At 54.8% G+C, this 21,451-nt stretch overlaps 1 protein-coding gene across 1 annotated transcript in view; it reads left to right on the plus strand.

The window, feature by feature from the left end:
- Window positions 1–21,451, plus strand: part of LOC140109580 (arf-GAP with GTPase, ANK repeat and PH domain-containing protein 3-like) — a 78,735-nt gene that overhangs the window by 34,293 nt on the left and 22,991 nt on the right. The window contains exons 4-5 of the mRNA XM_072132087.1: window positions 2,738–2,830; window positions 19,405–19,509. Of these exons, the coding sequence (XP_071988188.1) occupies window positions 2,738–2,830; window positions 19,405–19,509 (198 nt within the window). The remainder of the gene's footprint in view (window positions 1–2,737; window positions 2,831–19,404; window positions 19,510–21,451) is intronic.

Here is a 21,451-nt window from a genome sequence, read left to right on the forward strand (position 1 = left end):
TCCTGGACGACGGAAGATCTGGGAGCTGCAGGACCTGCTTCCATGGCGATGCTTGGCTGACGGGTACAGACTGGCCTGATATATGGGACCTGGACACAAGACAGGGACATAGGGGCAGGGTAGGCCGTAGAGGGTCTCGCGATGACTGAGCGGGGTAGATTGAGGAATGGGTTTTGTCTTCATAACAATATGTTTTCACCTGAGAACATCGTTCCCCAAATCTCCTGGTCTCTTCATGATGACGGAGAGAGAGAGAATACGGAGAAGCCTCAACATTGTCCTTGTCCCTTTTTCACTTCCTGAGCTGTGGCCCGGCCTGACCTCCGCTCCTGGCCTGATATATGATAGAGCGCAGGGTATTCGGACGACGATTACCTGGTAGATGGAGGAACGAGGGTACTGGGGCGCGGAGTAGCAGCGACTAGTAGCCTCATGTCCGGCTACTCCACGCCCCAGTAGCCACTTAAAAAAATTATCATATACAGGCATTAAAGTTTACAAAAGGATAGCCGGGACATGAGGATTAGCCCAAACAAGTCCCATTCATTCACCTACCACCCCTTCTACCTTTATAGGTTCCCTTTAAGACTTGGAGACGTCCTGCCCTGCTGTGCTTTCCTAACATGGAGCACATAATCTTTCTTGTTCCTTCCCATTTTCAAGTTTTTAATGTCCAAGCAGTTTGTCGATGTTTCTCTCCTTGGTTCCTCATGTTTTCAGGGTTATCCTGGGGAGATTATCAGGATCTTTACCTGAATGGTCTCTGTAGACTGCCCTGGTATGTGGTCTGTGGCAAGAATTTCCTCCTCTGTCTTTTATTAACCAGACAGAGGGGCCACCATCGCGGGCTATAACCTCCTTTGGCTAACCACTTTTACTTCTGATCCCCATATACACTCGTAAGAGAAGACGATACCCGGCTCCCTCGCCCTCCCTGTCCGACGACGCCCGCTCCCTGTCCGACGACGCCCGGCTCCCTGTCCGGCGGCGCCCGGCTCCCTGTCCGGCGACGCCCGGCTCCCTGTCCGACGACGCCCGGCTCCCTCGCCCTCCCTGTCCGACGACGCCCGGCTCCCTCGCCCTCCCTGTCCGACGACGCCCGGCTCCCTCGCCCTCCCTGTCCGACGACGCCCGGCTCCCTCGCCCTCCCTGTCCGACGACGCCCGGCTCCCTCGCCCTCCCTGTCCGACGACGCCCGGCTCCCTCGCCCTCCCTGTCCGACGACGCCCGGCTCCCTCGCCCTCCCTGTCCGACGACGCCCGGCTCCCTCGCCCTCCCTGTCCGACGACGCCCGGCTCCCTCGCCCTCCCTGTCCGCCGGCGCCCGGCTCCCTGTCCACCGGCGCCCGGCTCCCTCGCCCCCCACCCTTTACGCTCTCTTTACTAGACCAGTAGTCATGAAACGGAGATGAATGCATTGCCCAAAAATGGCCAAATTCTCATTTGTAGCTGTAAGAATTAGTGATGAGTAGCTGAGGTCAGGCTGTAGTGCCACGCCATGTAATGCCCTTGTGTATAGATGCTCTCGGCCTCGTCTTCTTATCCTCTCTACCTCTCGCCTCCTCTCATCTGTCCTGTGTGTTGTCTTGGTTGTACATGATGTTCTAGCATCTCTCCAGGTGTGTTTGGTTCCTCATGAGTCTTCTCGTCCTCCCCATGTGCATTTTGACATTGTGTACATGACCGATCAGTGTGAGAGTCTCCTCACTTGGTCCTTTTCTCTACCGGAACCTTTCACCTTTTCTAGACTGGGACGTTTCAGAGGCTTCCGCTGGCTCCCCTGCCGCCTCCTCAGAGTCGTGTGTCTGTTCTCCGCAAGTATCTGACTGCTCACTCTACCAACTGCCCCTGAGTGGTGGCCTTACGCCCATTCTTCCTCCCTGTTGTGGGGTAGTGACTGAACGGAAATATACGGGACACCCCTCTTCCTCCTTTCCCTCCGTGCCTGGGCAGGGGGCCGCTGAGTGCTGGGGACCTTCTCAGTTGGACAGCCGCTTTCCACCCTGCAGCCTGCACGGACCTGCCTCTTCCTGGATAAGACATTGAGATTTGGATGTGGGGTTCCTCATGGGAACCCCCAGCCTCCCCTCCCCCATTGACATGCTGCTGTTTTTTCCTGTCTGAATGTAACCCTTGTGCTGTGTACCTCCATGGGAAGCACCTTTCTGGAGCCAGCGTTTTGCGGATTGTACATGTACTTCTTTCTTTGCTCTCAGAACTCGCCCTGTACATATAGAGCTCCATGGCGGACCACCAAGTGTCGATAATGCTGTTTTGTACCAGATTCCTTCTTTTCTTTTCTGGGTTTTGTTCTGGTGACAGTCTGTAACTTAATAAACTGGTTGGAATGAGCCGTTTGCCTGTGTTGTCCCCTTCATGCATGTTGACATTTCACGCCTGTCTCCATGCAGGATTCCTGCTGCCGCACAGGATAGGTGGGGGGGTGGGGGGGGGTACTGAGGATCTGGGGGGTGGGGGCGGGAGGTGTGTGTGGATCCCTACCCCCCTGTCTGAGTGCATGACCTCTACGACTCTTCCTTGTCCTGCAGTGATCCTGTTGTCACCCCCTTCACCGAGCAGCAGCCCCTAAAGTCCTCCCTTGGTTACACCTTGTATTTTGATTGTGTGTGCCCCCCTCACAGAGCATGATGGCCTGTTGTGCGCTGATGGCGTCTGCGCATGCGCTGTTCTCCCTCCTGTACCATTGTAATGTGCGCCTGTATCTTGTTCTCTTCCAGTCTCGGAGGGGCGCAGAGGTGGACAGAGAGAAGAGGGCCCCGGAATGTAAATCTGAGAGTGTTGGCAGTGGAAGAGCCATTCCTATCAAACAGGTGGGGCGCCCCCTGAGCTGAGAGCTTGTATGACGTGTGCTGTGCATGTTCTGGGGGAGGTAGTAGAGAGGGGCAGGTAGCTCATTGCTATCCCGCGGCGCCAGCCGGAATCCCGTCTGTCACTGTGCACTCGCTGTGTGTGTCGCTCCGTGTGCTCAATGCTTTCTACATCACCTCGCTGCTTTCTGTGTCACTATTGCTCATGCTCTATGTGTGTGAGAGGAAAGTATAACTCTCATCGTCTAATGTACAGTATAGATGATGACTTCTCCTATAGTCTATCATCTGCCATGTGTAGCTGCCGGGCTCGTGCTCAGCGCTTTGATTCGTACAGAAGTGACACCCTTCATTCACAACAACGTAGGATGGGACCTCAATCAACCCATGAAGTCACAACACGCTGGATCTTGAACCCACTTTTGGATTTTTGATGTAATTGATGGGGAAACTCTGGTGAAAGTGTCATCACAGAACATACCATGCAAAAAGCAGCCAGTGATGTCAGGGCGTACGACTCTCTGCTATAGACCATGGAGTTCCGCACTATAGATTATTTTGGATTTTAACCAAGCTAACACAGCCCACAGCCCCTGGCGAAGGGTTAGTTTTAAGCCTTCATGTTCCCAGCTACATATTGGTTCCCCCGTTTCGCATTCCAGGGCCGGACAGCGATGGACTCTAAGTGTGGGTGGCCGGATGGCGGTGGTCTCTAGCCTCAGGGGCCATTGCACTCCAAGCTCAGGCCGGGGGGTGGCACACTCTAGGTGCATCCTGGGTAACAGCGTTCTCTAGGCTCAGACGGCATTGCACTCGAAGTGTGGGCCAGGCAGCAGCACTCTCTGGGCTCAGACGACAGTGGTCTCTAGGCTCGGGCGGCATTGCACTCTAGGCTCAGGCCAGGCGGCGCACTCTAGGCGTGGGCCACGCAGTGACACTGTGAGTGTGCTCGGGCGGCAGCGAAGGCTGGGCGACGGCGGTCTCTAGATGTGGGCAGCATTGCATTCTAGGCGCGGTCTGGGCGGTGGTCTCTTGGCTCGGGCGGCATTGCCCTCTTGGTGGCGGCAGTCTTTTGGCTCGGACAGCATTGCACTCTAGGCATGGGCTGGGCGGCGGCAGTCTCTTGGCTCGGGTGGCAATGCACTCTGGGCGGCGGCGGTCTCTTGGCTTGGGCGGCATGGCATTCTAGGCACGGGGTGGCCGGCGGCGGTCTCTAGGCTTAGGCGGCTTTGCACTCTAGGCATCTGCTGGGTGGCAGCGGCGGCGGTCTCTTGGCTCGGGCGGCGGTCTCTTGGCTCGGGCGGCATTGCACTCTGGGCGGCGGCGGTCTCTTGGCTCGGGCGGCATTGCACTCTGGGCGGCGACGGTCTCTTGGCTCGGGCGGCATCGCACTGTAGACGTGGTCCCAGACTTATGAGGATCAGAATTATACGTTTTGCCCTAAAGATTGTCGTCCTGACCATACACTGTAGGTGAGGAGAAGCCTCTTAAATGGGTTGAGCGTAATATTGGAATCCCCAATTACATTCGAAGTATTCAGGATGAACAATAGATGAACTATTCAGGGCTTCCAGACCTAAACCGCTTTGAAGGAAAATCTAGAATAAACTCTGTAAGCTGGTGACCCAGACGAGACAAGAGCTGGAGTGCCGGAGCTGGCCCTGTCTAAGGCGCATCTCAAGCGAGATTAGTCTATCAATCAACAGTTACCTCCAGGTAAGAACTACAGCAACTTCTACATTCATAACTTTTATTGGCGCTCTAAATAATCACAAGGCTTAAGTTATTGATAAGTAAAAACTTTGTGAATATCAGCACACAGGGGTTTACTAACACCTGGAAGATCTTCAAATTGTTGAAGGTTATTGGCCAGAAATGGACCTGAAGTACTAAAGTAGGTGAATGAAGAGCTGGGAAGTGTGAACAGCTACCCAATCACCTTCACCAATCAATCACTTAACCCTTGAGATTATTTTAAATATTGTCAATAAGAATTTTGTTTTGATAAATGAACAGTCTAGTTCTCAGCCCAGATTGTAACAGCAGGGAGCATGTGCTTCCCACCACCCTAGGGCAAGATCACATGTCAGCCCAGCAGTCGCCCCTCCGTGTCGAATATGTAAAAGTAGCGAAAAGGTCTGAAGGTGTTGATGTAATGAAGATATTCCTTTTTTAAAACCAGATGAGTGGCATGGGATTTGTGTCTGCTTTCCTTTCCGGCTCCGTGTCCACCACCATCATTCCTGCCCCGTCCTCTTTGTTTTGTGTTTTCGGTGGTGCACATCTGGGTGAGAAGGATAATTCTGTTAACCCTAAGTCTCAAAAACCTCCACACCCCTAGACTCAAGTGGAGATGACCCACTAGACACAAGTGGAGAACTGGTGAATGACCCTCTAGACACAAGTGTAGAAGTGGTGGAGACACAAGTGGAGAACTGGTGAGATGACCCACTAGACACAAGTGTAGAAGTGGTGGAGACACAAGTGGAGAACTGGTGAGATGACCCACTAGACACAAGTGTAGAAGTGGTGGAGACACAAGTGGAGATGACCCACTTGACACAAGTGTAGAAGTGGTGGAGACACAAGTGGAGATGACCCACTAGACACAAGTGGAGAAGTGGTGGAGACACAAGTGAAGGTGACCCACTAGACACAAGTGTAGAAGTGGTGGAGACACAAGTGGAGATGACCCACTCGACACAAGTGTAGAACTGGTGGAGATGACCCACTAGACACAAGTGTAGAAGTGGTGGAGACACAAGTGGAGATGACCCACTTGACACAAGTGTAGAAGTGGTGGAGACACAAGTGGAGATGACCCACTAGACACAAGTGGAGAACTGGTGAGATGCCCCTCTAGACACAAGTGTAGAAGTGGTGGAGACACAAGTGGAGAACTGGTGAGATGACCCACTAGACACAAGTGTAGAAGTAGTGGAGACACAAGTGGAGATGACCCACTTGACACAAGTGTAGAAGTGGTGGAGACACAAGTGGAGATGACCCACTTGACACAAGTGTAGAAGTGGTGGAGACACAAGTGGAGATGACCCACTAGACACAAGTGTAGAAGTGGTGGAGACACAAGTGAAGGTGACCCACTAGACACAAGTGTAGAAGTGGTGGAGACACAAGTGGAGATGACCCACTCGACACAAGTGTAGAAGTGGTGGAGACACAAGTGGAGATGACCCACTAGACACAAGTGGAGATGACCCACTAGACACAAGTGTAGAAGTGGTGGAGACGCAAGTGGAGATGACCCACTTGACACAAGTGTAGAAGTGGTGGAGACACAAGTGGAGATGACCCACTAGACACAAGTGGAGAACTGGTGAGATGACCCTCTAGACACAAGTGTAGAAGTGGTGGAGACACAAGTGGAGAACTGGTGAGATGACCCACTAGACACAAGTGTAGAAGTAGTGGAGATGACCCACTTGACACAAGTGTAGAAGTGGTGGAGACACAAGTGGAGATGACCCACTAGACACAAGTGTAGAAGTGGTGGAGACACAAGTGGAGATGACCCACTAGACACAAGTGTAGAAGTGGTGGAGACACAAGTGGAGATGACCCACTCGACACAAGTGTAGAACTGGTGGAGACACAAGTGGAGATGACCCACTAGACACAAGTGGAGAACTGGTGAGATGACCCACTAGACACAAGTGGAGAAGTGGTGGAGACACAAGTGGAGATGACCCACTAGACACAAGTGGAGATGACCCACTAGACACAAGTGGAGATGACCCACTAGACACAAGTGTAGAAGTGGTGGAGACGCAAGTGGAGATGACCCACTAGACACAAGTGGAGATGACCCACTAGAGACAAGTGTAGAACTGGTGGAGACACAAGTGGAGATGACCCACTAGACACAAGTGGAGAAGTGGTGGAGACACAAGTGGAGATGACCCACTAGACACAAGTGGAGAAGTGGTGGAGACACAAGTGGAGATGACCCACTAGACACAAGTGGAGAAGTGGTGGAGACACTAGTGTAGAAGTGGTGGAGATGACCCACTAGACACAAGTGTAGAAGTGGTGGAGACGCAAGTGGAGATGACCCACTAGACACAAGTGTAGAAGTGGTGGAGACACAAGTGGAGATGACCCACTAGACAAAAGTGGAGAAGTGGTGGAGACACAAGTGGAGATGACCCACTAGACACAAGTGGAGAAGTGGTGGAGACACAAGTGGAGATGACCCACTAGACACAAGTGGAGAAGTGGTGGAGACACAAGTGGAGATGACCCACTAGACACAAGTGGAGAAGTGGTGGAGACACAAGTGGAGATGACCCACTAGACACAAGTGGAGAAGTGGTGGAGACACAAGTGGAGATGACCCACTAGACACAAGTGGAGATGACCCACTAGACACAAGTGTAGAAGTGGTGGAGACACAAGTGGAGATGACCCACTAGACACAAGTGGAGAAGTGGTGGAGACACTAGTGTAGAAGTGGTGGAGATGACCCACTAGACACAAGTGTAGAAGTGGTGGAGACACAAGTGGAGATGACCCACTAGACAAAAGTGGAGAAGTGGTGGAGACACAAGTGGAGATGACCCACTAGACACAAGTGGAGAAGTGGTGGAGACACAAGTGGAGATGACCCACTAGACACAAGTGGAGATGACCCACTAGACACAAGTGGAGATGACCCACTAGACACAAGTGGAGATGACCCACTAGACACAAGTGGAGATGACCCACTAGACACAAGTGGAGATGACCCACTAGACACAAGTGGAGATGACCCACTAGACACAAGTGGAGATGACCCACTAGACACAAGTGGAGATGACCCACTAGACACAAGTGGAGATGACCCACTAGACACAAGTGTAGAAGTGGTGGAGACACAAGTGGAGATGTGGTGGAGACACAAGTGGAGATGACCCACTAGACACAAGTGGAGATGACCCACTAGACACAAGTGGAGATGACCCACTAGACACAAGTGGAGATGACCCACTAGACACAAGTGGAGATGACCCACTAGACACAAGTGTAGAAGTGGTGGAGACACAAGTGGAGATGACCCACTAGACACAAGTGTAGAAGTGGTGGAGACGCAAGTGGAGATGACCCACTAGACACAAGTGTAGAAGTGGTGGAGACACAAGTGGAGATGACCCACTAGACTAGACACAAGTGTAGCGCTTGTGGAGACATAAGTGGAGATGACCCACTAGACACAAGTGTAGAAGTGGTGGAGACAAGTGGAGATGACCCACTAGACACAAGTGTAGAAGTGGTGGAGACACAAGGTGAGATGACCCACTAGACACAGTTGGAGATGACCCACTAGACACAAGTGTAGAAGTGGTGGAGACACAAGTGGAGATGACCCACTAGACACAAGTGGAGATGACCCACTAGACACAAGTGGAGATGACCCACTAGACACAAGTGGAGATGACCCACTAGACACAAGTGTAGAAGTGGTGGAGACGCAAGTGGAGATGACCCACTAGACACAAGTGTAGAAGTGGTGGAGACGCAAGTGGAGATGACCCACTAGACACAAGTGTAGAAGTGGTGGAGACACAAGTGGAGATGACCCACTAGACACAAGTGTAGAAGTGGTGGAGACACAAGTGGAGATGACCCACTAGACACAAGTGTAGAAGTGGTGGAGACAAGTGGAGATGACCCACTAGACACAAGTGTAGAAGTGGTGGAGACACAAGTGGAGATGACCCACTAGACACAAGTGGAGATGACCCACTAGACACAAGTGTAGAAGTGGTGGAGACACAAGGTGAGATGACCCACTAGACACAAGTGGAGATGACCCTAATGTAAAACCAGGTTTATTCAAAGCGTTTACAAATTTTTATCAATCACAAAGCTCAACTGGGCAGATTTATCAAGTGTCGTAGAGTTGGACTAGACAGATTTATTGCTTTGTCTGATGATGAATGCTAAATCTGGCGTAGTTTTAGAAATACCGTATATACTCGTGTGTCGCGGCTCCCCCTGTCTCCTCTTCAGTCTTCTATCTTCTCTAACCGGCAGAGTTGCGTCCATGTGATCTGCCGGCCGTCGCACACTGTGATGCAGCGCACAGTGTGCGATGGCCAGCAGATCACTTGGAAGCAACTCGGCCGGCTAGAGAAGATAGAAGAGTGAAGAAGCCGCCGGGAGCCGCAATGGGGATCGGGAGCCGCAACGAACATCGGGAACACCGTAGGGTGAGTATTACGTTTTTTTTGGGTTTTTTTTTTAGCTGCCTGCATGCTACACGGGGGCAGGCTGGCTGCATGCTACACGGGGGCAGGCTGGCTGGCTGCATGCTACACGGGGGCAGGCTGGCTGGCTGCATGCTACATGGGGGCAGGCTGGCTGGCTGCATGCTACACGGGGGCAGGCTGGCTGGCTGCATGCTACACGGGGGCAGGCTGGCTGGCTGCATGCTACACGGGGGCAGGCTGGCTGGCTGCATGCTACACGGGGGCAGGCTGGCTGGCTGCATGCTACACGGGGGCAGGCTGGCTGGCTGCATGCTACACGGGGGCAGGCTGGCTGGCTGCATGCTACACGGGGGCAGGCTGGCTGGCTGCATGCTACACGGGGGCAGGCTGGCTGGCTGCATGCTACACGGGGGCAGGCTGGCTGGCTGCATGCTACACGGGGGCAGGCTGGCTGGCTGCATGCTACACGGGGGCAGGCTGGCTGGCTGCATGCTACACGGGGGCAGGCTGGTTGGCTGCATGCTACACGGGGGCAGGCTGGCTGGCTGCATGCTACACGGGGGCAGGCTGGCTGGCTGCATGCTACACGGGGGCAGGCTGGTTGGCTGCATGCTACACGGGGGCAGGCTGGCTGGCTGCATGCTACACGGGGGCAGGCTGGCTGGCTGCATGCTACACGGGGGCAGGCTGGCTGGCTGCATGCTACACGGGGGCAGGCTGGCTGGCTGCATGCTACACGGGGGCAGGCTGGCTGGCTGCATGCTACACGGGGGCAGGCTGGCTGGCTGCATGCTACACGGGGGCAGGCTGGCTGGCTGCATGCTACACGGGGGCAGGCTGGCTGGCTGCATGCTACACGGGGGCAGGCTGGCTGGCTGCATGCTACACGGGGGCAGGCTGGCTGGCTGCATGCTACACGGCAGGCTGGCTGGCTGCATACTACACGGGGGCAGGCTGGCTGGCTGCATACTACACCCTCGATTTATACTCGAGTCAATAGGTTTTCCCAGTTTTCTGTGGTAAAATTAGGGGTGTCGGCTTATACTCGGGTCGGCTTATACTTGAGTATATATGGTATACCATACAAATCCATGATAAACCAGGGACGGTGCTCATAGATGCAGACGCCATTGCCTCCTTCCTTCTAAAATCAGCTTTTAAAATAATGCTGGGTTCCAGATGTAAGAATTGTCCCTGTGGAGCCTTATAGGCGTGTGGAAACCTGTAGCCATTGATGCTTCCCTGGGGGATTCTGGGAAATATGCAAATACATTTTCCAAGGTAAGGAAAACATTGCTCCTTTGTAAGGCAGCTCTATTACCATCAAGCATGACTTTAAGGAAGCCTAATGACATGATGAGGATTTAAAGCAGATTCCAAGCTACAGACGGCGCCAGGAGGTGCTCCAGTTGGCACGCGAGGTGCTCCAGTTGGCACGCGAGGGGCTCCAGTTGGCACGCGAGGGGCTCCAGTTGGCACGCGAGGGGCTCCAGTTGGCACGCGAGGGGCTCCAGTTGGCACGCGAGGGGCTCCAGTTGGCACGCGAGGGGCTCCAGTTGGCACGCGAGGGGCTCCAGTTGGCACGCGAGGGGCTCCAGTTGGCACGCGAGGGGCTCCAGTTGGCGCGGTAGAGCCTCGTCTATTCTTGACTGCTACCAACACAAGAAGATAAAAGAATTGGAATCCTCGGCGCTGTCCACAGCTGGGAATCTGTTCCTTCTGGAGTAGATATCCTGGTTCTGCATCGTGTCATTAGGCTTCTAGAAAGTCATGCTTGATGTATTGGGTCTTACAAGGAAGCTAAGAGGCAATGTTTTCCTTGTCCCATCCTGGGAATCGTACATAAATGATCACAAGTCATCAAGTACAAATGGAAAACCATCTGGATTAAATACATAAAAAACTAAATTTTATGAAAAACCTGACCAATATCCAAAAAATGGCCACAAGCGGTTTTGTATCTCCACATTGTACGAACCCCGGCAAATTATAATAGTGCCAGGAGAAAGTCGTATTAAAGGGATTAAAGGGGTCTCCTCCTCTCGTCTGGGCAGTCACATTCAGTGTCATTAATCTGCCATGTACAAACATTTCTTCAATTGGATGTTATTAAAAAAAAATGTTCCTGTGTGAAGATAATTTCACATAAATGTAGTCATGATGTCCCTTAGAAACAAGATGATACCCTTGGATACAACCACCTCTGCTAGAGGGATTGCACAAAGAAACAGAAGGTTTTTGTATATGAAATGTCCGGGAGTTACTGCAGGTCCTACAGCCGTCCTGAGGTAATGATCGCTGAGTCCTGGGGGTCAGGCAGGACCCAATACCGCATGTCTGGCCACCGCTGCCAGAGTGTGAGGTGGTCGTATCCAAGGAAGCCATCTCGTTTCTAAGGGACAACATGACTACATTTATTAAAAAAATGTTCCTGTGTGAAGATAATTTCTTATAACATCCAATTGAAGAAATTTAATTAAATGTGACTGTCCAGATGGGAAAAGTCCTCCAAATGAAAACTACAGGTGTTCACACAAAAAAGCACGCCCTCACACGGCTACATTGATGAAAAATGGCAAAGTCATGGGACCCAAAAGAGGATTTCTTAAATAAACGAATAAAATTGAACGCTTGTGGTTTGGCCTCCGGGCGTTATGTGCTGCACGCTAAATGAAGGTTTTACCAGGAATAGCAGAAGAGGTAATAAAAGTTCATCTGTTGGAAATCTGAAGCCCAAAACTATTAAAAGTTACTAATTGTCCCGCAAAACCCAAGACCCCATAGATCTGTAATGAGCGATATAAACAGTTCTATCTAGAAGGCGCAGAGCCGGAGCCGTGTCTATTGGTTGCTCCCAGTCTGGGGCTCGGCCAGTGGGATCCATAACCTGCACCACGCGTTTCGCATTGGTTACCACAGCCTTACTGACAGGGTGGTCCCGCGGCCTTACTGACAGGGGGGTCCCGCGGCCTTACTGACAGGGGGGACCCGCGGCCTTACTGACAGGGGGGACCCGCGGCCTTACTGACAGGGGGGTCCCGCGGCCTTACTGACAGGGGGGTCCCGCGGCCTTACTGACAGGGGGGACCCGCGGCCTTACTGACAGGGGGGTCCCGCGGCCTTACTGACAGGGTGGTCCCGCGGCCTTACTGACAGGGGGGTCCCGCGGCCTTACTGACAGGGGGGACCCGCGGCCTTACTGACAGGGGGGTCCCACGGCCTTACTGACAGGGGGGTCATGCGGCCTTACTGACAGGGGGAACCCGCGGCCTTACTGACAGGGGGTCCCGCGGCCTTACTGACAGGGGGGACCCGCGGCCTTACTGACAGAGGGGTCCGTCGGCCTTACTGACAGGGGGGTCCCGCGGCCTTACTGACAGGGGGAACCCGCGGCCTTACTGACAGGGGGGTCCCGCGGCCTTACTGACAGGGGGGACCCGCGGCCTTACTGACAGGGGGGACCCGCGGCCTTACTGACAGGGGGGACCCGCGGCCTTACTGACAGGGGGGACCCGCGGCCTTACTGACAGGGGGGACCCGCGGCCTTACTGACAGGGGGGACCCGCGGCCTTACTGACAGGGGGGACCCGCGGCCTTACTGACAGGGGGGACCCGCGGCCTTACTGACAGGGGGGACCCGCGGCCTTACTGACAGGGGGTCCCGCGGCCTTACTGACAGGGGGGACCCGCGGCCTTACTGACAGGGGGGACCCGCGGCCTTACTGACAGGGGGGACCCGCGGCCTTACTGACAGGGGGGACCCGCGGCCTTACTGACAGGGGGGACCCGCGGCCTTACTGACAGGGGGGTCCCGCGGCCTTACTGACAGGGGGGTCCCGCGGCCTTACTGACAGGGGGGTCCCGCGGCCTTACTGACAGGGGGGTCCCGCGGCCTTACTGACAGGGGGGTCCCGCGGCCTTACTGACAGGGGGGACCCGCGGCCTTACTGACAGGGGGGTCATGCGGCCTTACTGACAGGGGGGTCATGCGGCCTTACTGACAGGGGGAACCCGCGGCCTTACTGACAGGGGGTCCCGCGGCCTTACTGACAGGGGGGACCCGCGGCCTTACTGACAGAGGGGTCCGTCGGCCTTACTGACAGGGGGGTCCCGCGGCCTTACTGACAGGGGGAACCCGCGGCCTTACTGACAGGGGGGTCCCGCGGCCTTACTGACAGGGGGGACCCGCGGCCTTACTGACAGGGGGGACCCGCGGCCTTACTGACAGGGGGGACCCGCGGCCTTACTGACAGGGGGGACCCGCGGCCTTACTGACAGGGGGGACCCGCGGCCTTACTGACAGGGGGGACCCGCGGCCTTACTGACAGGGGGTCCCGCGGCCTTACTGACAGGGGGGACCCGCGGCCTTACTGACAGGGGGGACCCGCGGCCTTACTGACAGGGGGGACCCGCGGCCTTACTGACAGGGGGGACCCGCGGCCTTACTGACAGGGGGGTCCCGCGGCCTTACTGACAGGGGGGTCCCGCGGCCTTACTGACAGGGGGGTCCCGCGGCCTTACTGACAGGGGGGTCCCGCGGCCTTACTGACAGGGGGGTCCCGCGGCCTTACTGACAGAGGGGACCCGCGGCCTTACTGACAGAGGGGTCCGGCGGCCTTACTGACAGAGGGGTCCTGTGGCCAAGTCACTATCCTCCCCAATGTCGTAGTTTAACTATACCCCCCCCCCCCAAAGTGTTGGCTGCCACTACCCTATCTTCCCAAGTGTCAGTGTGTCGCTGTCCTGTTCGAACCTCCCCCTCCCCCCCAATTGTCACCGTCCCCCCAAGCGCCGGCATGTCGCTGTCCTGTCCTACTCCCCTCCAAACCTCCCCCGCCCAGTGTCGTTTTCCTGACCACCTGTCCCCCCCCCCCCCCCAGGGTCGCTGCCCCCCCAAGCGTCGGCATGTCGCTGTCCTGTCCTCCTCCCCCGCCCAGTGTTGTTTTCCTGACCGCCCCCCAGGGTGGCTGTCCCTCCAAGCGCCGGTGTGTGGCTGTCCCGTCCTCCTCTACCACTTGTGCTGACAGATATGAGTTGACTGATCACTAAGGTAATGTATGTTACTTCCCTCAGGACGATAGAGAGCTGGACTTCGGCGGGGGTTACATAGTCATATAGTGCCTTGGGCAGTGTCCCATGTGACAAATATGGCTGAAATGCCGATTTTACAAGGAATACACCTGTTTTCTGGAAACCCAATGTTGAGTGTCAATCTGCTGGGTGCACTTGAGCTCTCTCCCTCTAGGTGGCGCTCCTGGTGTGTGTGAGCTTGTACCTGCTGTGCAGGTACCTTGGATTAGAGGAACAAGTGTGTAGATCCTGCACTCCAAAACGGTTTGTTTTTTTAGTTTCTAAAATGTCAAAATATTTATTCCATGTATTTAAGAAAAGGCTTAGGATCCATAATACAGGAGGCGAGCTGCGCGCCCGAAATATCAAGTTCTTAATCGTTGTGTTTCTAAGCCTCTCAGTGCTGCACTTCCACCATTACATTGAGCCGAGTGTAGCCTCTGCCGAGTGCAGCCTCTGTATGAGCCGAGTGTAGCCTCTGCCGAGTGCAGCCTCTGTATGAGCCGAGTGCAGCCTCTGTATGAGCCGAGTGCAGCCTCTGTATGAGCCGAGTGCAGCCTCTGTATGAGCCGAGTGCAGCCTCTGTATGAGCCGAGTGTAGCCTCTGTATGAGCCGAGTGCAGCCTCTGTATGAGCCGAGTGCAGCCTCTGTATGAGCCGAGTGCAGCCTCTGTATGAGCCGAGTGCAGCCTCTGCATGAGCCGAGTGCAGCCTCTGTATGAGCCGAGTGTAGCCTCTGCCGAGTGCAGCCTCTGTATGAGCCGAGTGTAGCCTCTGTATGAGCCGAGTGTAGCCTCTGTATGAGCCGAGTGCAGCCTCTGTATGAGCCGAGTGCAGCCTCTGTATGAGCCGAGTGCAGCCTCTGTATGAGCCGAGTGCAGCCTCTGTATGAGCCGAGTGCAGCCTCTGTATGAGCCGAGTGCAGCCTCTGTATGAGCCGAGTGCAGCCTCTGTATGAGCCGAGTGCAGCCTCTGTATGAGCCGAGTGTAGCCTCTGTATGAGCCGAGTGCAGCCTCTGTATGAGCCGAGTGCAGCCTCTGTATGAGCCGAGTGTAGCCTCTGCCGAGTGTAGCCTCTGTATGAGCCGAGTGTAGCCTCTGTATGAGCCGAGTGTAGCCTCTGTATGAGCCGAGTGCAGCCTCTGTATGAGCCGAGTGCAGCCTCTGTATGAGCCGAGTGCAGCCTCTGTATGAGCCGAGTGCAGCCTCTGTATGAGCCGAGTGCAGCCTCTGTATGAGCCGAGTGCAGCCTCTGTATGAGCCGAGTGCAGCCTCTGTATGAGCCGAGTGCAGCCTCTGTATGAGCCGAGTGCAGCCTCTGTATGAGCCGAGTGCAGCCTCTGTATGAGCCGAGTGCAGCCTCTGTATGAGCCGAGTGCAGCCTCTGTATGAGCCGAGTGCAGCCTCTGTATGAGCCGAGTGCAGCCTCTGTATGAGCCGAGTGCAGCCTCTGTATGAGCCGAGTGCAGCCTCTGTATGAGCCGAGTGCAGCCTCTGTATGAGCCGAGTGCAGCCTCTGTATGAGCCGAGTGCAGCCTCTGTATGAGCCGAGTGCAGCCTCTGTATGAGCCGAGTGCAGCCTCTGTATGAGCCGAGTGCAGCCTCTGTATGAGCCGAGTGTAGCCTCTGTATGAGCCGAGTGTAGCCTCTGCCGAGTGCAGCCTCTGTATGAGCCGAGTGCAGCCTCTGCCGAGTGCAGCCTCTGTATGAGCCGAGTGCAGCCTCTGCATGAGCCGAGTGCAGCCTCTGCATGAGCCGAGTGCAGCCTCTGCATGAGCCGAGTGCAGCCTCTGCATGAGCCGAGTGCAGCCTCTGCATGAGCCGAGTGCAGCCTCTGCATGAGCCGAGTGCAGCCTCTGCATGAGCCGAGTGCAGCCTCTGCATGAGCCGAGTGCAGCCTCTGCATGAGCCGAGTGCAGCCTCTGCATGAGCCGAGTGCAGCCTCTGCATGAGCCGAGTGCAGCCTCTGCATGAGCCGAGTGCAGCCTCTGCATGAGCCGAGTGCAGCCTCTGCATGAGCCGAGTGCAGCCTCTGCATGAGCCGAGTGCAGCCTCTGCATGAGCCGAGTGCAGCCTCTGCATGAGCCGAGTGCAGCCTCTGCATGAGCCGAGTGCAGCCTCTGCATGAGCCGAGTGCAGCCTCTGCATGAGCCGAGTGCAGCCTCTGCATGAGCCGAGTGCAGCCTCTGCATGAGCCGAGTGCAGCCTCTGCATGAGCCGAGTGCAGCCTCTGCATGAGCCGAGTGCAGCCTCTGCATGAGCCGAGTGCAGCCTCTGTATAGTTCATTCTGACAGGTTACACTGGGTTGGAAGCCTCCTGGTGATACATCCTTCAAGCCTCGCTACCATGTCCCATACTGTCCTTACTGTGTCGTCTTCTCGTTTTTGCTGTGTAATACCTAAATCTAAAGATGAATAAAGGTGTGAATAAGTTTCATTCATAGACTGGTAAGTGCAGCGTGCATTACCTGTATAGAACTTGGTAAATGTGCAAAGATGGCCACTGGTTTCACACTGACCGAGGATGAAAGGTGGCGTCACGTTTAGCGATGTCGGATGGTGGGTTCACACTGACCGAGGATGAAAGGTGGCGTCACGTTTAGCGATGTCGGATGGTGGGTTTATGCTGACCGAGGATGAAAGGTGGCGTCACGTTTAGCGATGTCGGATGGTGGGTTCACACTGACCGAGGATGAAAGGTGGCGTCACATTTAGCGATGTCGGATGGTGGGTTCACACTGACCGAGGATGAAAGGTGGCGTCACGTTTAGCGATGTCGGATGGTGGGTTCACACTGACCGAGGATGAAAGGTGGCGTCACGTTTAGCGATGTCGGATGGTGGGTTCACGCTGACCGAGGATGAAAGGTGGCGTCACGTTTAGCGATGTCGGATGGTGGGTTTATGCTGACCGAGGATGAAAGGTGGCGTCACGTTTAGCGATGTCGGATGGTGGGTTCACGCTGACCGAGGATGAAAGGTGGCGTCACGTTTAGCGATGTCGGATGGTGGGTTCACACTGACCGAGGATGAAAGGTGGCGTCACGTTTAGCGATGTCGGATGGTGGGTTTACGCTGACCGAGGATGAAAGGTGGCGTCACGTTTAGCGATGTATAGTGAGATATCAGAAAGTTCTCTCTCTGATGTTGGGAGATCTGTGGGGCAGAAGTCATATAGGGGTTGGCTGATCAAGGGATAATTTGGATGGTGATTTTTATGTACCGGTGAGCTTATGTTGATGACAAATGGGTAAGATGTGTGTTGGGTTGACGTTGAGATGGTTGGGTTGCTGGATGATGAGTTGATGTAGAAGACATTGAACAGAAGAAATAATTTGGTGGCCTCAGGTAGTCAGTCGTTGAGGTAATGGAGCCTTGGATAGAGGGATGGTGGGCGGATGCATGGAGGGCTTCTGGATGAGGAGAAGGCTCGGCTGGCTGCATGGCGAGATTGCATAGTCGCTGGGAGCATTGGATGTGAGCGGAGGAAAGGTTTCGGGATGGTTTGACCACTTTCTGGGGGAGTCTCCAGGAGAAGATGTCTCATTGTTTTTGTTTTTGCTGTCGGATGGTGGGTTCACGGTGACCGAGGATGAAAGGTGGCGTCACGTTTAGCGATGTCGGATGGTGGGTTCACGGTGACCGAGGATGAAAGGTGGCATCACGTTTAGCGATGTCGGATGGTGGGTTCACAGTGACCGAGGATGAAAGGTGGCGTCACGTTTAGCGATGTGCGTGGGTTCACAGTGACCGAGGATGAAAGGTGGCGTCACGTTTGGCGATGTCGGATGTTGGGTTCACACTGACCGAGGATGAAAGGTGGCGTCACGTTTGGCGATGTCGGATGGTGGGTTCACACTGACCGAGGATGAAAGGTGGCGTCACGTTTGGCGATGTCGGGTGGTGGGTTCACGGTGACCGAGGATGAAAGGTGGCGTCACATTTAGCGATGTCGGATGGTGGGTTCACACTGACCGAGGATGAAAGGTGGCGTCACATTTAGCGATGTCGGATGGTGGGTTCACACTGACCGAGGATGAAAGGTGGCGTCACATTTAGCGATGTCGGATGGTGGGTTCACGCTGACCGAGGATGAAAGGTGGCGTCACGTTTGGCGATGTCGGATGGTGGGTTCACGCTGACCGAGGATGAAAGGTGGCGTCATGTTTAGCGATGTCGGATGGTGGGTTCACAGTGACCGAGGATGAAAGGTGGCGTCACGTTTAGCGATGTCGGATGGTGGGTTCACAGTGACCGAGGATGAAAGGTGGCGTCACGTTTGGCGATGTCGGATGGTGGGTTCACACTGACCGAGGATGAAAGGTGGCGTCACGTTTAGCGATGTCGGATGGTGGGTTCACGCTGACCGAGGATGAAAGGTGGCGTCACGTTTGGCGATGTCGGATGGTGGGTTCACGCTGACCGAGGATGAAAGGTGGCGTCATGTTTAGCGATGTCGGATGGTGGGTTCACAGTGACCGAGGATGAAAGGTGGCGTCACGTTTAGCGATGTCGGATGGTGGGTTCACGCTGACCGAGGATGAAAGGTGGCGTCACGTTTAGCGATGTCGGATGGTGGGTTCACGCTGACCGAGGATGAAAGGTGGCGTCATGTTTAGCGATGTCGGATGGTGGGTTCACAGTGACCGAGGATGAAAGGTGGCGTCACGTTTAGCGATGTCGGATGGTGGGTTCACGCTGACCGAGGATGAAAGGTGGCGTCACGTTTAGCGATGTCGGATGGTGGGTTCACGCTGACCGAGGATGAAAGGTGGCGTCACGTTTAGCGATGTCGGATGGTGGGTTCACGCTGACCGAGGATGAAAGGTGGCGTCACGTTTAGCGATGTATAGTGAGATATCAGAAAGTTCTCTCTCTGATGTTGGGAGATCTGTGGGGCAGAAGTCATATAGGGGTTGGCTGATCAAGGGATAATTTGGATGGTGATTTTTATGTACCGGTGAGCTTATGTTGATGACAAATGGATAAGATGTGTGTTGGGTTGACGTTGAGATGGTTGGGTTGCTGGATGATGAGTTGATGTAGAAGACATTGAACAGAAGAAATAATTTGGTGGCCTCAGGTAGTCAGTCGTTGAGGTAATGGAGCCTTGGATAGAGGGATGGTGTGCGGATGCATGGAGGGCTTCTGGATGAGGAGAAGGCTCGGCTGGCTGCATGGCGAGATTGCATAGTCGCTGGGAGCATTGGATGTGAGCGGAGGAAAGGTTTCGGGATGGTTTGACCACTTTCTGGGGGAGTCTCCAGGAGAAGATGTCTCATTGTTTTTGTTTTTGCAGGGTGTTCTGCTGAAGAGAAGTGGAAAGTCTCTGAACAAAGAGTGGAAGAAGAAATACGTTACGCTGTGCGATAACGGGGTACTTACCTACCACCCCAGTCTCCATGTGAGTACCCACCTTATTTCTGTTCCTTCTCTCCCAAATTCAATCAAACTGAGCAGGTAAATCATTGAGTAGTAGAAAGATTGAAAGGGTCAGAATTTAGGATTGTTACAGCTTTTACCCAATCCAGATGTTATTGCTGAGCGCGGCTCCTGATGCTCCTGGCGAGTGTCCGTATCATCACTCCAGCACTGAGTATATACACTCTCCGGCCACTTTATTAGGTACACCATGCTAGTAACGGGTTGGACCCCCTTTTGCCTTCAGAACTGCCTCAATTCTTCGTGGCATAGATACAACAAGGTGCTGGAAGCTCCTCAGAGATTTTGCTCCATATTGACATGATGGCATCACACAGTTGCCGCAGATTTGTCGGCTGCACATCCATGATGCCAATCTCCCGTTCCACCACATCCCAAAGATGCTCTATTGGATTGAGATCTGGTGACTGTAGAGGCCATTTGTGTCCAGTGACCTCATTGTCATGTTCAAGAAACCAGTCTGAGATGATTCCAGCTTTATGACATGGCGCATTATCCTGCTGAAAGTAGCCATCAGATGTTACAGGGTACATTGTGCTCATAAAGGGATGGACATGGTCAGCAACAATACTCAGGTAGGCTGTGGCGTTGTACCAAGGGGCCCAAAGACACCATGACACCAGCACCACCAGCCTGAGCCGCTGATACAAGGCAGGATGGATCCATGACACCAGCACCACCAGCCTGAGCCGCTGATACAAGGCAGGATGGATCCATGACACCAGCACCACCAGCCTGAGCCGCTGATACAAGGCAGGATGGATCCATGACACCACCACCACCAGCCTGACCCGCTGATACAAGGCAGGATGGATCCATGACACCAGCACCACCAGCCTGAGCCGCTGATACAAGGCAGGATGGATCCATGACACCACCACCACCAGCCTGAGCCGCTGATACAAGGCAGGATGGATCCATGACACCACCACCACCAGCCTGAGCCGCTGATACAAGGCAGGATGGATCCATGACACCACCACCACCAGCCTGAGCCGCTGATACTAGGCAGGATGGATCCATGACACCAGCACCACCAGCCTGACCCGCTGATACAAGGCAGGATGGATCCATGACACCACCACCACCAGCCTGACCCGCTGATACAAGGCAGGATGGATCCATGATACCAGCACCACCAGCCTGAGCCGCTGATACTAGGCAGGATGGATCCATGACACCACCAGCCTGAGCCGCTGATACAAGGCAGGATGGATCCATGACACCACCAGCACCAGCCTGAGCCGCTGATACAAGGCAGGATGGATCCATGACACCACCACCACCAGCCTGAGCCGCTGATACAAGGCAGGATGGATCCATGACACCACCAGCACCAGCCTGAGCCGCTGATACAAGGCAGGATGGATCCATGACACCACCACCACCAGCCTGAGCCGCTGATACAAGGCAGGATGGATCCATGACACCACCAGCACCAGCCTGACCCGCTGATACAAGGCAGGATGGATCCATGACACCACCAGCACCAGCCTGACCCGCTGATACAAGGCAGGATGGATCCATGACACCACCACCACCAGCCTGAGCCGCTGATACAAGGCAGGATGGATCCATGACACCAGCACCACCAGCCTGACCCGCTGATACAAGGCAGGATGGATCCATGACACCACCACCACCAGCCTGACCCGCTGATACAAGGCAGGATGGATCCATGACACCAGCACCACCAGCCTGACCCGCTGATACAAGGCAGGATGGATCCATGACACCAGCACCACCAGCCTGAGCCGCTGATACAAGGCAGGATGGATCCATGACACCAGCACCACCAGCCTGAGCCGCTGATACAAGGCAGGATGGATCCATGGCACCAGCACCACCAGCCTGAGCCGCTGATACAAGGCAGGATGGATCCATGACACCACCACCACCAGCCT

The sequence above is a fragment of the Engystomops pustulosus genome, unplaced genomic scaffold (genome assembly GCF_040894005.1).
Source record: "Engystomops pustulosus unplaced genomic scaffold, aEngPut4.maternal MAT_SCAFFOLD_221, whole genome shotgun sequence".
NCBI lineage: Eukaryota > Metazoa > Chordata > Amphibia > Anura > Leptodactylidae > Engystomops > Engystomops pustulosus.